This window comes from Saccoglossus kowalevskii, chromosome 10, assembly GCF_978046115.1.
Source record: "Saccoglossus kowalevskii chromosome 10, keSacKowa6.1, whole genome shotgun sequence".
Taxonomy (NCBI): domain Eukaryota; kingdom Metazoa; phylum Hemichordata; class Enteropneusta; family Harrimaniidae; genus Saccoglossus; species Saccoglossus kowalevskii.
In genome coordinates, this window is record NC_140650.1 from 26,819,230 (window position 1) to 26,836,214 (window position 16,985).

At 36.6% G+C, this 16,985-nt stretch overlaps 2 protein-coding genes across 3 annotated transcripts; both read right to left on the reverse strand.

Moving 5' to 3' along the window:
* Positions 1–2,104: 2,104 nt before the first annotated feature.
* LOC146737996 (uncharacterized) lies at positions 2,105–8,452 on the reverse strand. 2 transcript variants are annotated; one of them, XM_085504771.1, is made up of 4 exons: positions 8,374–8,452; positions 7,643–7,760; positions 3,432–3,736; positions 2,105–3,177 (listed from the first exon to the last, which is right to left on the reverse strand). In XM_085504771.1, the coding sequence occupies exons 3-4, from the start codon at positions 3,472–3,474 to the stop codon at positions 2,894–2,896; spliced, it is 327 nt and encodes a 108-aa protein (XP_085360897.1). In that variant the 5' UTR covers positions 3,475–3,736; positions 7,643–7,760; positions 8,374–8,452; the 3' UTR covers positions 2,105–2,893. The 2 variants fall into 2 exon arrangements, with proteins under 2 accessions (XP_085360897.1, XP_085360898.1); XM_085504772.1 differs by lacking the exon at positions 7,643–7,760 and having other exon boundaries at positions 8,374–8,401.
* A 6,196-nt stretch (positions 8,453–14,648) lies between these two features.
* Positions 14,649–15,617, reverse strand: LOC100371205 (adenosine receptor A2a-like). The gene has a single exon (XM_002733970.1). The coding sequence runs from the start codon at positions 15,615–15,617 to the stop codon at positions 14,649–14,651; it is 969 nt and encodes a 322-aa protein (XP_002734016.1).
* Between the last annotated feature and the right edge of the window lie 1,368 nt (positions 15,618–16,985).

Sequence of the window (16,985 nt, forward strand, 5' to 3'; positions counted from 1 at the left end):
CAAGCAACACGCTTGAAATAGCCTGCCTCTGTGTCTAACTCCATGCCCAGGAACAACTGTTGCGTTGGGTAGGGAGGGACTTGTCGGATTTACTAAAGAGCCCAACTGGTGAAGTAAATCCTGTGTTAGCCTTACTTGCTTGGCTAATAACCCTGTGTTAGAGTTATGTAATAACCAGTCTAGGCGACTCGAAGGAGATGGCAATTCGCTGGGAGCATCGGTATGCGCAGGTAGCCCTGCTTAAATATAGTGGGGCTAGCCAGTCGAAACGGTGGATGGAGAAAAGAACGCTGAATGGCGTCTCCATGTGGAACCGATCGAGGAGCACATACTGATTCAGTCTGCATATATCCAGAACTGGACGTCCGCCACCTGTAGATTTTGTACTACGAACACATTTGAGTAGAAGCCTGGACCTAATGCCGGCTGATCTATCTTGTGTATGGTGCCCTTTTCCAGCAAACTGTGTATTTCTTGTCTAATTGCTTCCGCGGGAGTCCCCTGTCAGTGCTCCCAATGGGGGAGACACTGACGGGGGAGATGGAGATTTCAGCGGTATCCTGTAACTATATGTCACCACCTGGAAAGTCCAGGGATCAGTCACCCGCTGCCTCCAAACCGGACTACACCGGCGCAATCTGTGTGCGACAGGGATATATGACCATGGATTCGGCAGTTGCAAGGTTTGGCTGCTCTCTTCCCAAAATGCCTGTCCCCCCTGGACGCAGAGGTAAGTGTCAAACATGCTTCCCCCGCTGCTCGGGCGGCCGACTACCCAAAGAATATGAGGAGCCACCACCTGGTCATTTCCTTCCTAGGGGCGGGCGGCTACTCTTCCCTTCCGCGGAAGGGTATGAGCGCTTGCCTCCTGGCTGACTCTAGCTAATGCATGTTGCCTTAAAACGTTGTGTTTTCTGTGCTTGGGGCGCCCTCTGTTTATCCTTGGCAGTGGCCAACTGGCTAGAGGATTCGATCTGAACCATCTGAAGCTCCGAGACTGCACCCGCCATCTACCCATCAAAGAGAGTGAAAGATGTCCAGTATGTGTCAGTGAGGTGGGAATGCACCTCTGACTCAGTTTGCCGGCGAAAACACACGCGTCTAAGACGCACAGTAGTCTCGTTGCACAGTAGTAGCCCCGGCCAGGAGAGCCAGGTGACACTGGGGGATGTCGCACATAGATGTGCAGTGGCCTAGCAGTAAATGTGTCACCTGGTCTAGGAGGCTGGTGCGTTCTGCCTCTGAGGTCTCAGAGTCCTGGGCGTGCACAAAAATGCGCTCAAGCAACCCTGCCCTCAGGGCGTGATCGATCGTCTCAGACTGAGCTTGCTAGAACGCTCATGGAATGCGGCCTTGCCCCTTTACCCGGTTTACCAAACTGGAATTCGTAGTACCGGGGTCTGGGGAAGGAGCCTTGGGATCCGGTTGGGGGCGTTTTGGTCTCATGCCACACTTTGGTGTCTGATTCCAAAACCACACCGGGTAGCCATTGGTCCAGCGGAAAGTATTGTATAAGATTTACCCCACCCGGGGGCCTTAAGTGTTATCTCCTCCGCGGCAGACCAACGTCCACCCATCAACACCTACTGTGCACCCCAATCAGCACTCGGCTGGACAGGGGGAAACGTGGATCCCAACGCATGTGATTCCATACGCACTGAAGCAACAATAAGTGGTTGCCTTAGAATCAGGGATGGGGGTATATACATCATATTACTAGGATCGATGCTACTCACCCCAATGGCGTGGCCCACCGAGTTACGAACTCTGAGGGACTTTGAGGGACCGCCCGAGGTATCGGCTGTATCCGATGCGAGCGAACTGTCTCCTTTCAATTTAAATGTGTGAGTGAGACCGTGTTCAACTGTGCGTCTCATGACAGGGTCAGTTCCCTCTGGGGACGCCCATGGGTCGGTAAGCAGGGAGTCAAATCCCACCGCGGAGTCCAACCTTGGGGGTAAAATATATATAGTTTCTCCAACTAAATGTCAAATCCGTCTGTAGAGAAGTTATATTTAAATTATACATGGTAAATAGTTGCAACGGATGGTTGGTAAATTCCACGATTGTGGTCAGACAGGTCTTAAAATAACACATTGCACAATCACTATATATTTTTTTTATTTTAACCCAGATAACAAAATCTTTAATTTATAACTAACAATAAAATAATAACCAGTTCAAAAGATCTATATTTTTGCATCTCTTATAGTAAATGGTCAATTTTTTTTATGTAACAGGTGATTTCGCGTTAGAAGAACACGTTGCACAATCATCATCCTGAATTTTAGCTAAATGTCAATGGTCTTCCTATTTCGCCGGAAACATAAATACACAAAAATAGCAGAAGCAAAATGTTCAAGGAAACAAAATCTCATAATAATAATAATAATATTAATCATTATCACAAGAACAAAAGTCCTACATATTCAAAATTATTGACCTTATTATTTTCAAATTTCTATATTCAAACTCGGTTTAATGCCATTTCTATATGACCCTGAAACATATAAATTGTTAATAACGAAAGACAAACAAAAATGAAAAACATGCGTGGATTAACATTCAATCAACTTGAACCATTGCTTCTAAATTTGACAAAAAAATACATTAACATGTTATTTAAAAATACAAGACAACCATGACAGATTGCCATGGAAAAGTTTGATTAGTAAAGTGTGTATGTCATTATACATAGCAATCGCATTGAGCAGTTTCAGACAAGCTAGAGAAGTAAAATTATATTATCGCATTCAGATTTTTTGTTTGTCTAGTTATTAATCTATTAATAAAATTACGTATTTCGAAAGCAAAACTCGTGTAATCTAAATTACTACTGGGCAGGTTTTTTCTTCCAAATCATGATGTCTTTTTCAGCGTAATCATACATTATTTAATTTGCTTTCACATAACAGCATTCATCCCTGAAATATCTCAAGCAGTCCTCAACCTCGTCTGGTGGTCGTGAATTTCTAAAGTTTAATACAACAGCTAGGAAATCCAACATTCTATTGCCAACCTTCGATTTGTTGTCAAAACACTTAGTGACAGTGACTCCAGCAGTGCCGTGTATTATCTCGATGGGAACATCAGGAAACTGGCGTTTTATTAAACGTTTTGGTTCTTGAAATTGGAGCTTCTTGTTTCTGTAATTATAGAACTTCAACCACCCTCCACCTGTGTATAATAGTATGAGTTACAGTTATAATGGAAGCTTTGAATCTGGGTCTGTAATTCATATAGATGTTTGTTTCTCAAATGACTTCACAACAAAGGTCTGTTGTGTAAGGTTTATGTAACACAATGAACAGGAAAAATGAATCTGAAATCGACAGATATTAATACTTAGACACATAAATGAAACGACATATGAGATTGATAAAGCAATCGATCACACTCCAGGTATACTTGAAACTAGTATGCATGCGTACCTGTAATAGCTCTTATGAGAAGCATCCCTTCCATTGAGAGCATGTTGTATAAATAACGCAGTGTATTTTCAGCATTACATGACAAGCATGTATGACGTCACATTTACCAGATTTACCACCTTCTCCAAGATACTCTTCAACTTCTTGAACATGAAAAATAAAGTTGACCCCATTCCACTTATTTTTGTTGGATTCAATTAACCTGTTAAATTCATCTATTTGAGACTTAGCTGGTTCTACCACGGTGTAATGTATTGCAGTATATTTATCCACCAATGCATTAATGAAGTGGAAATCAACATCACCTGATAAAATGAACACATTTATGCAGTGTTATGTTTAATTGGATTTTTCGGTATCATCAATCATGTTTCAATTTTAATATTTCAGCATGTCATTTTTTTGGGGCGAAAATATAAGATATAATGAATGTATACACAATACATAAGTTACAGTTTACCAGTATTGTAAAAAATCAAAAAAATTGTTTTATATTGTTATGTGCTACAAATAATCGCATGAGAACACTCATGTAACATACCATTGCCAAATCCAGTAGAGAGAACACGTACTTCGTTGCGGGATTCTAGATCTAGCTTATCAATCAAACGACACTCTTGATTTGATTTCAAACCGTTATCCAACAAAGTTTGATACCTTAAATGACATTCATCTAAATAGTTCAACAAATCATTGATGCCATTATACTTCCCAATATTATGTTATACTCGTTTCACAGACTACAGACAACTATATATATATATATATATATATATATATATATATATATATATATATATATATATATATATATATATATATATATATATATATATATATATATATATATATGTGTTTAATTATTTAGAAGACTCATCTTATTAGTAAATAGCTCCCTCACTCAACAATAATTAGAATGAGTGGTTGGTCAAAAGTTTGATGAGTCAGGTGCATCTATTGGCTAAGCTTGTTGTACATAGATGCAAATAAGTACAGGAACAATTAATGCTGTAGGGTGTATTGGGAGGGGTGGAGGATTTCATGTTTTTAATGACTGGTTGTAATGTGCTATCTCGTTGTTTTCATGGTGCAGCCTGGTATTTGTTGCTTTCTTGGTTGTTCAATTGTGCCTGAAATTAGTGTGGTGGGTGGAAGATGTGTTTATTGTTTGTTGAGTCATTGTTTAGACACCCTGCAGCTTGAAATGGTATGATATGGCGTCTAAAAACATGGCATCATTGTTATTATTATTATCTTTTATTTTAGGACAAGCCCATATAAAAAGTAAGAAAACAAATATTAACAAATTACATACACAGTGTGCCTTAAATAGAATCGACCACACCACATTTGCCATATACGTGATTTAAAAAAAATATCACTAGATAATAGATTGATTAAAACAGAGTTCTTACTCGACAAAATACGTTGCGAAAAACTGTAGCACATTTTTCTAAGTTTAACCTGAAAATCATCAACATGTAGTCTGGCGAAAGTCTCTGTTATACTACTATTAAAAGAACGAGAAACATTACATATAATCCTAAGAGCGTTGTTATACGCAACACGAATACGATTAAAATCTGCCACAGTAAAATCCGACCATAGGTAACTACAATACAAATTTGAACAATAACTACGAAATAGCGTACACTTAACAGGAAGAGAACATTTACTAAAACTATGTAGTAAAAAGTTGACTCGAGCAAACAATCCACGTATTTGTTTTCTCATACAAATACTGTCTTTTCCGTCCTGGGTAAAATGATATTCTAAATAACAGTACTGACTAACAAATTGTAGTGGCTTGCCATTAAGATAAACATTGGGAACTCGTTTAATGCCACACTGGGATGGTAAATTATACATACAGACAGATTTCGTAAAATTGAATAAAATATCAAATTCATTGGCATAATTCTCACACTTCTCTACAAGAAAATTCAAACCCTTAATAGAAGGAGAAACCAAAATAAGGTCGTCAGCATAAAACATATGGTTGATGAACATACTGTTAATTTTAAGTCCAACAGAAATATTCCCAAGCTCAATACTCAGATCATCAACATACAAGTTAAAAAGAAAGCGAGATAAAATACCCCCTGTCTAACCCCATTAGAAACTCCAAACGAGTCTGACATAACAGAACCCCATTTAACATAGAATTGCTGAGAATTATACCAATACATCAAAAGTCTTACAATAAATAATGGAACATGACGTTTAATAAGCTTTTTAAAAAGAGACCAATGATTGACACGATCAAAGGCCTTCGACGCATCCATGAAACATAAAAACACAGGACTATTGTGAGATTTATAAAAATCAATAATTTCCTTAACAACATAGATGCACATGTCCGTGGAATGGTTCGACTTGAAACCAAATTGAAAATCAGTAGTAGTTATAAAATCCTCCAACCGTTTCAGAAGTATTAATTCTAACAACTTCGACATAGAGGTAGCAACAGCAATCGGACGATAATTGTCACGGGAAGTGATATCGCCCGAGCGATCTTTTATAATTGGGACAATGATAGTTTCTAACAGTTCATTTGGCAAATAACCATGAACAAGCATGCCTGCCAAGCACAACGACAAGAGTACATATAAACTATCACTGGCGTATTTTAGGTGTTCGGGAGAAATATTGTCAGTCCCAACCGCCTTCCGTCCCGATAATCGCATAATCTATTCCTTTACCTCGGCTACTTGAATAATCATAGATGGGTGAAACATAATATTACCTAAACTGGCCTCAACTGAATCACGAGATTCGCAATTTTTTACAGAATTTGGAATACTAGAGAAATGATCTTTCCACATATCAGCAATATCCACTTCAGTAGACTGACCATCTACACAACAAGAAATGAATTGGTTTACTTTATCAGAGTTTACTTCTTTCCAAAACTTAGACAAATCTTTATTACAATGATGTGTAGCAATTTTATCAGCTTTAATGCGGTCTTCATCCCTACGACATGCACGAAATACACGCTTAAATTGAGCACGGGTCTTGCGCATTAATTCATAGATTGGACCGTAATGGGGCTTACCAAATGACACCCACCGTTTAAAAGCGTCCCTGGATGCATCATAAACTTTCTTTACAGCTTCGTTCCAGCCAGGAACCAGATTAACAGATTTATTTCGTGGAGTATGTTGAATGTTACGAGTGGAAGAATTAAGTGCAGTTATTATATCACAATAAAATGTATGCAAATCGTCACGATGACTAGCAACATGGCAATTAGCATTTTTACAGCTAATACATTCAATGGGTATAGTCACTTCTTTTAATAATCTGTCCGACATTTCACGATAGTCATTAAGTTGACTGGAAGATATCTTATCCCAATTCACAGATACATTGTCAGTATTACAAGCTACACCACACAGTCGACGAGTTTCTATTGTAGGAAGTTTGTCAATATTCAGACGAACAGTCAAAGGAAAGTGATCAGATGAGATGACGTCATGAGAAATATTTATTGACGAAATACCATCATGTGCATTTATTGTTGATACGCAATGATCCAACCACGAAGTAGTGCCATGGGATTCACTGTAATATGTAAATGGTTCTCCATGTGTATGCAAATGCACATAGTCCGACAACACAAGGTTATTTTCGTTGCAGAAATTAATTAATTCACGCCCGAATGGAGAAGTTACATTGGCATTCCAATCACCTATTATTAATGAATTACACGTATTTGAATTGTGTATAATTGATTTAACTTTTGCAAGGTAGTTAAGATATTCCATGAAGTTGTCCGAATTGTCTGTGGGCATGTAAATACAAATAATTAAAATAGATGTATTATTATACTCAATAGAGATGCCAAGAACCCGAGGATCATCGAAACGCTTTATAGACACCACATGATATGATGTCGGGAAATAATGGTATTTTGAACAAGCTTTATTAATTATTACTGGCAATATTCTAATATGAATTGAGAGCAAGGTGTGACACCAAATCTAGTCGTTGTATTGTTATGCTTCTAAAATAATTTTTCAAATGTCTTGAAACAGATTCAAATAGAAGGATATGGACTGTAAAATATTTAGATTATATAGTGGCCAACACATTAATTTGTAAATGGTAAATTTGATTTAAAGTATTCATCGAAAATATTTTAAAATAAAATGAAATTAAATTAAAATATTATGCGTACGTGTATGTGCAAACAATAAAACACTCACAGTGCAAGGCTAGTTCACCAGCATGTCTCTTCTCTTGCTTGAGTGTGAAAGTACATGGTTTAGTGACTACCTCTTATGTTTTTAAATATTAGAATTTCTTCTATTTGGGAAGGTTCTTCTATAAAAATAGAACAGATATATATATATATAAGGATGGATTTATTATGCTGAAGTTCTTACTTACTAGACAATAACTTGCATTAGTTGTCCTAATTGTTATGCAACAAAATATATGCCCTTGAAATTTCATTGCAACTCGGTAAATGTTTTGCCCACTTATACCAGTATTACTGTACAAGTCAAGTCAATTTATTGAAAAATGACGTCGCGTGTTTGTTACATTGTTCCACTCAGGTTAAACACGCTAGGTGTATGTCGCTGGCAGTGAACAGTGGACAATCTGGTACTAGTTACCAGACATAATTGCTCACCAATTTCTGACCACCAAAAGGCAACATACTCCACAATTTAAGTTCAGTAAATCAGTCACTTAACCAAGTTCGAATCTCGTGTATCATGTTTATAAGTACGTACATGTGTCTGTTATTCTGAATGAAAATGTTACGATGCCCTAATTTTGTTGATTAGCCGTTGTACAAAACATGATATACGGTGGATAGCCTACTGTGCAGACATACGGCAAATTCACTTTATCAGTGCAAAATGAACCACAATTGTTTCACTGGTTCCAATAATATACTTAGATTATATTTGAAAATCAATCAACTTACGTTCAACGTGCACGTTTTGCCAATTTTGTTGAGACAGTGAGAGTTGTTCAGAGTACCGGAGTAGCTTTTTAGACATCAAAATACCTGCCTGCAAAATGTCATACTCGATATTTCTGGATCGCCAAAAGATGCGCATGCGTTAAAATGCATTTATATAATATATACATATATTATCCCACGATAATTATTCTTAGCTCGACGTCAGCAGACACCAACGATTGCCACCAGAGTTGTGTCTAAATTACTCTCATATAAAGGGACATTTAACAGAGTCGCAAAGACAAGGGTTCAGTCATGATTGCCAGAAAAAGGAAAGATAAAACATTCCTTGAAAATTTTAGACCAATCTCCCTCATCAATACTAATATTATAATATGCTATCTTGCCAATTATCATTCACCCAGACAAATGTGCGTTTGTGAAGGACAGATTTATAGGTGATGCAATTTGCACAGTTGTTGATGTAATGTGACTAACTAAACTCGCATGGGGTGTCATATGTTTATAAAAGTAGTGGATCGGAAATAATCCAACTATGAAAGGTATTGGCATCTTTAAGTTAGTAATTTATGCAGAGGACATATCCTGTACAATCATGCTCACCTCAATAATGACGCTTTTTAATACAGTTAACAACAAATTTGGAAAATGTTCTGGATTAAATCTAAATCAGGATAAAACTGACACTATTGTTGGGGTATGGTCACAGACCAAAGGAGAAAATAAATATTAAATTGTCGAATGGAATACCAATTTTGGGAATTTGTCTTACCCATGAATCTGAAATGTCTATTGGAGAAAATTTTACAAAAAAAAAAATTAATAGTCAGTATGCTCATTATGGTCTAGAAGAAAACTTCAATAATTGGTAAAATACAGATCCTTAAAACCTTTGGCTTTTCCCAATTCATATACTTAGCATGAATGATTACAGTGGCAAAATCAATTATCAAAAAATCAAAACTATTATTTACAATTTTATTTGGAATGGAAAGGATAAAATTAAAAGAAAACATCAGTATTTCAGATATAGAAAGGGGTGGGTTAAATATGATTGAGGTGGACTCCTTTTTTGTTTACATAAACAGATTATGTGGGGTGAAACAGTTTGTTTCTGATAGCCAAGCCGGACGAAAGGACATATTAAAGGGACTATTGAAAACGTTTGGGGATCATGTGTTTTTTTGCAGCTATGATGAATCCGGATTTGAATATCAAATCCCACCCTTTTACTGTGATATTATCCGGGAATGGTCATCTTTGACATCATACACTCCAAAATCTGAAATTGATAAATAAACAAATATTATGGAACAATAGATTTCTAAAAAATGACTATCGTACAATCTATCTGAAAAGTTTGGCAAGAAAAAAAGTATTAAGAATAATAGACTTAATTCATTTCCATGGAAACTTTCACGACTGGCAATAATGGAAGAAAAAAGGTATCACTTTGTCAGAATACCATACTATACAAGGCCTAATCTCTGCAATACCAGATGACTGGAGAGAGAATATTCATGCTAATACCCATGAATGGTAAAATTATCAAAACAAAGTCAAATGGAATTCTAAATACTTTGCAATACACTGACAAGCAAACAGGTGTATACATCTTTGTGTAAAAACATTATTAAAGAGCCAAATATTGCCAAAGACTTCCAACATTTGTATGGAATAAAACAAAAGTAATTTTAAAACTACCTTTCAAGACAACAATCTCCACAGATCATAGAGCATTTTAATACAAAGTTCTATAAAGAGTTCTAAAAACTAAGGAAAATCTCCCCCTTGTTCTTTCTGTGGAAAAGAAAAAAAAACATTATAACACCTATTAACTTTAATGATGTAAAGAGACTGTGGAGACAGCTGCAAAGTTCGTATTGCTCATTGCTAATATTGTTTGTAATATCAAAAATATAATTATAGATCTATGTGAAATTAAAAATATATTATTAAATCATTTTATTTTATTATTTAATTATTATACCTGCAAGGTTCAAAACGTTCATCTAACGAAATACGCATATACAATTTGGATCAGAGAAAATAGAAATATTGAACTACAAATCACAATAAACAAAAAAAAAGAGCTCATACATTATCAGAAATGGGAACCACTTGATAATTGTCTAGATAGTGGGCAAATGTAGCTGTTATACCAGATCAAATATGTATTTATTTACTTTTCTCTCCTTCTCCTTCTCCTCTTTCTCTTATCTTTTTCCCCCATATACCACTATGTAATGTAATATTTTGTGTTGTATGTTCATATTATTGAAACGAAATAAGAACAATGTTTAAATACAAAAAAAGTAACCAACGTTATAATGATAGCGGCCTGTAACAACGGACTGGTGGAGTTGTACCGAACCAAGCACATCGCTTGTCGAATACCAAGTAATGAAAAGTTGCAACCACTCAAGCCATTTAGACGGTATTTCACCATTGGTCCTCAATGTCGGTGCACGGTCAGTGTGGCCATGTGGATGAAGACAAATTACAACCAATACAATGTATATTAGGGTCAGGGTCACTGACAGTGCATCCACACCCAAGCTGTACACACAAGTAGCTCCCATATGAAGCATCCTCATGTGCAGTAAAAATAAATTAAATTTTTATTGAAATAAGTAAAGGTCACACATTCAATTGTAATTCACTTTTTTGTGATTACCGAATGTAACTTTATGAACCTATGTAGTGTCTATATTCATATTCATAAGCAATGCAAACCCTAATACACATACAGACAAAAAACAAATGCATTATATCGTCAGATTTTAATCAGTGGTTAATTTGCATATCTGTCGGCTATGTATACACGTTGATAGAGGAATATATTGAAACTCTACTGAACTGTTTCGTATTAGGAGCTTTATGTTAACATTATTTTCCAATCGTAACTATTCTATCCACGCATATAAATATATATATATTTATCTTATAGAAAATAGTCAAAATTATATATATATATCTGTTCTATTTTTATAGAAGAACTTTCCTAAATAAAGGAAATTCTAAAATTTAAAAACATAAGAGGTCGTCACTAAACCATGTACTTTTACACTCAAGCAAGAGAATATACATGTTTGTGAACTGGCCTTGCACTGTGATTGTGTAATTGTTTGCAGTCTGTAAAAATACACACAAATAAAAAAATTAAAAAAAAAAAGAACCGCAGACCTCACTTCATCATATTTTTGAGTGGCTAGTTCTCAGGGTCTACAACAGTAAAAAAATAAACAGAAATCATTTTGATGCCATGTTTTTAGACGACACCACCATATCGCACAGATATTAAACACCGCCTTATCGAATTTGAATTTGGACCATACCATTTCAAGCTGCAGGGTGTCTAAACAATGACTGAACTAACAATAAACACCCACCACACACATTTTAGCCATAATTGAACAACCAACAAAGCAACAAATATCAGACTGCATCCTGAAAACAACGGGATAGCACATTACAACCAGTCATTACAAACATGAAATCTTCCACCCCTTCCAGTACACCCTACAGCATTAATGGTTCCTATACTCATTTGCATATACAAAAAGCTCAGCCAATAGATACACCTGACTCATCAAACTTTTGACCAAACAACCACTCATTCTAATCATTGTTGAGTGAGGGTGCTATTTACTAATGACAGGAATCTTTTAAAAGAATGAAAGCTTGAGTCGTTCACATTATATCAATACAATCTTCCACTAAATCATCGAAATGCAAATAAAACGATTTTATGGTGTATACATTGACAAAATTCAACGCTTTACGTCCCCCGTATATATATAATGAATATTGCAAGCGACTCTGAGCGTACTAAAGATGTTATATGGGCATATGGAATCAAATAGAGATGTAAAATACATAGGGTGTCTTTATTCATAAGAAACAAGCAGTCAGTGGTGTGGGCATACAAGATAAAATAAAATGTCAAACAGTAGAAACCACCCTGAAATAACAGAGTGTTACTCACTTACTCACAAGTTCAAAGTATAAACTTGACCTCATACACTACGTCTCTAAGCTCTGGGCGTCTGTAACACACCGTTCACAGAGCCTCACAGATCATTGATTCAGTGGAACAAATGTGTACGGGAAAGATAAATTTTGGGGCTCGGCACAGGAAAGATACATGTGGTTAATCGATATAGTCACCAAGACCGGAAGCAGGGGCAACAAAACCAGGCGGCACACACAGGCACTTTAACTCCACAATCTTTAATGCAATCTACTTCAGTGAAATAAACAAAGGTACAATAATTAGCATGTGCATATAAATATGTGAGATAGGATATCCTGAAAATATATCAAAGAAAGAATGAAAACCTAACCTTAGCTAATTAGAGTTTGAGTTTAAATGTGCTAATCGGTCCCTCAATGAATAATAAAATCAGCTAATTTGTCCCTAACAAAGCCAATGTTATCAACAATAAATGAACAATAACCATCAATCAATCAAAAAACACAAGTGTGCATAAGTAATAAACACATAAATACGTCAACAGTTCAGCGTCGATGTTCACATCAGGTCACAGTTCACTCACAGTCAGCTTCTGTGTGCAGTTTCTGAGACTTGACAAAATCCACCGTTGGGGGCGCTGTACGACGAAATCGGGCGTGGCCTGGGTGTGTCCGGTGATTACCCAGGTATAGCGTAGATGGCGCTGTTCAACAACAACGGGCGTGGCCTGGGTGTGTCCGCAAATTATTCAGGCACAGCGTTGAGGGCACTGTTCAACAACAATGTTATCAAAAGTTCATTCGTAGAAATTCTGAACAATAGTCATAGTCAATCGTCATAATTCAGAAATAGTTCTCTGTACAGTGGGACATAACTTGACTACCAATCCCAACTCACAGTACAAGTGTTATTCAGCAGACAGTTTGAAAGTAGAAAGTTGAGAGGTAGAACTGTACCCTATATTAGCCTAGTTACAGCTGCCATCAGATGTCACCAGTCAGCGGTTCTTTTGATGGATGAGAACTGATGTCACCACAGAGTCACCAAAAGTTCAGGGTGAGATTCACCCACTCCCGTTGCATAGGAAATCTTGAAATACAGCTGGAAACGTTGATTCCGGACCGATTTCCCGAAAACACAGTTCTCTGAGTTCCTCTTCTCATAAGCTCTCTGAATATGAGAACCACATCCCAGCCAACTCCTGGTTTAAGCAGGAATGCAACTGCTCCCCACAGAGCTGTTCCAAAACACTGTCGACACTCTGGGAACTATCTGCTGACTAATTCAAACTTGCAAGCTAAGCTAGTATCTTTATTGGGGGTAACTCCACCCTTGGACGCACCCCATAGGTCAAGGAGTCCATAATCTTATAATGACGGTGTACTTTTCGACAGGTATTAATGATTCTAAAATCCCCCGATCCCTATATGGAGTGAAACACAGCTCAGCCCATTGTTTCTGAAAAAGTGGGAAAATTGCCTGGAATGTGCTTATAACTGAAAATCTGGATAATTGTGCGTGATTATCAATAACAATAAAACTAAAAAATAAAGAAACCTACGTCAATACACTATTATCATATGTCTAATTAGTTAACTTCTTAATTTCGCAACTAATTAATATTAATCACCTCAATTCCTTATTAAGCTATTCTAATTAATTTCTGCCCTAATTAGTACTAAGTAGCCATTAACTTGCTTGTAATAAGTGATTTCATCTTCATCTTCAATTTGGTCTCCATGGTTACCCCCATAGCTACCAAGAAAGCTATGGCACTCTGTAAAGGAAACTTAATTCAAACACAGTAATTCTTGAAGCGATTAAGCAATGCTCAAAAACTCCTAATAAAAATCACAAATTATCTATGATATACTACGGCTAATCTTCAAACATTAAATCTTTGCTAATTATACTCATTACCACATAATTGGCTTTGACCTAATTCTTACTTTCCCTGTAGTTTTAACTGAAGTTCACACACACTAGCCATAGCACTAAATAACTGTCACACCAACTGATAGTGGGTTCTCAAGTATCAATGAACACCAGCTGGTATACATACACTAACATGTACTAGCTATCGTACCCTGGGTCTATTGACTTACAATACATACTCAGTTAGAACCTACTCTTAATCGTATGAAATCATTAAGTTCTAATTATTTCAATCGGTTACAGGTCGATTCTCTTATTCTCTGCCTCCTTTTAATCAACAAAACGTTTTAAATCGTTCATGGTCCGGTTTCATGACAGCAATCCTCCCCAATTTGCCATTATCAGTTATAGAGAGATGATCATTTCATTTACATAACTTTCCTTTCATTTTAAAAATGCTTTTCCTGAAATTTTGACGAAACTCTTTATTAAGTAGTGCATAAATAAGCGGATTAGCTCCTGAATTAATCAGAATGAAAACGTCTGCAATAAACCGTTCTGCGGCTGAGCACAGTTCATATCGGTTCATGGCTGCATCAATAAACTGTGGAATCCAACAGATAAATAAAACACCGAGCACTAGGCATGGTGTTATAGCTGCTTTTAATTCACGCTTCATGTAATGTTGCTGCTGCGTTTCTTCTAAATTTGGATATATTCTCCTAAGATGATGTCTTGCAGTTGAAAATATTCTGAGGTACATGATAACCATTGTGATGAATGGAATAGCGAAACCTAATACAAATACATACATTCCTGGTTCACGCATAAGTGGTCGTATTAGTTCATAACAATTATTATGAGTACTATCATTCAAGATCAAGGTTGGAACAAAGGCAACCAAACAATAAGTCAACAGAATTGCAATGACAACTTTCACTCTGGACATGGTGATCCATTGATGATAATGGAGAGGATGTAGAATTGCGATGTATCTGTCAATTCCAATGGCCATTAGATGAATCAGGGAAGCCCCTATTGGATTGAAAGCAAAAATACATATGACAACACAAGTCCATTTCTCAGTCACTCCACCCAGACCATATAGCAGTGCTTTCATGGGGGTTCCACTCACTCCAACCAGTGTATCAGCAATTGCTAAACTTACAATAAAACAGTTTGGAATCGTTCGTAAATTGTGATTTTGGTAAACTGCAAGTATCACCAGAATATTTCCGAACACAACTGGAATACTCAAAAATACCATAACCCCAAACTGTATGTAGAACAGCAACCCATAACAGTCCAGGGTGTTGGTAAGTTCATCAACCATCTGGCGAGATCCATTATGAATGGCATGATTCCATGAGTAAGATGTTTCCATTGCATTCATCTTCTTGTGCACTGACATCGACGATAACGTCTGCAAGTAGTGCATTCAATGATTTGATCCTCGGTATTAACACTTTGTGAACTATATACTGACTGACATGTATTTTATGTATACCCATTAGAGACAGGAAACTACAATGACAACGGAAATTACGATGCCAGAGGGTACATCAATATTTAACAGAAATCATATATTGGGAATATATGGCGCGTTAAAAGGATTACAATTTCAATTTATTGTTACCGTTCAGTCTATTCATTCACTTATTTGTGTTACAGCTATGTATCTATTGTCACCTATTAATATCGAACGCACTCACGGCATTCCCAGTGGCACTGATACTAACAACTCTAACCTATGTATAACAGCCAGAGCCTGTCAGATTCAGACACAATTATTTGAAATTGACTAAAAAATTGAGCTAAAGAAAGTATGACCGCGGCCAGGATGACATTTTGAACGTAAATACTTTTCTTTCTGCTGTTGCATACATTGATTGTATCAAAACGATATGGATTTGAAGCTACAGTAGAACAGGAGACTGAACAAAACATGCACCTTTATCTCAGTACATGGACAGGATTTCTAGCTGCGATCTATTTCTATAAAAATTTGTTTTCAGGATAACGGTCACAGTGAACGAAGACTTGTGATTGCTTCCATGGCACCCTAGCACCATGGCACTCGCTAGCACCCTAATAGTGCGAGTTCTGGTTCCAGGACGTTTTTAATAGATTGATACGCTGTCTCGGCATAAACATGTTTGCAATCTGTTGTTCAGATCCACTTGTTTAACCGAATGTTCAACCAATTCACCCTGACATTGAAAACAGTTCATGTTTAAATTTATTACCTTTAGCACCCCGATTTATTTTTTACTCATATGAGGCAGATTTACTTCAGTAAGAAAATATAAGACACAAGAAGACGAACTCATTCAATTTCATCTTCAAGTATAGTGATGATGTAATTCTATAAAAAAATCAACAATCAATAATTAACCCACCTGAACCTGAAATAAATAAACCATATAATCAAGTTCTTCTGCCTCATATTTTGATGTTCTACTTGACTCTAAGGGTAACCTTTCCACGAGACTTTAATTTCATCTCATCTTCTGCATATGCTGTATACCAACTTGTTCCATATGCTAGAGCTTATATTGGATACTAAACTTGGTGTTTAACGCCACAAGTCGCAGTGTTGTTCCTACCATCAGCCACAATTTTACACTCGTTGGAAAAATGAAGGTAAGAGATATTCAATATACTCACACTCGTTAGTCATGGGCTTTCAGTTATTATACCATGCATGTAATGTATAGAATTGTAATTTATACAATTTTCCTGGCCAGCATTAAATTTATTA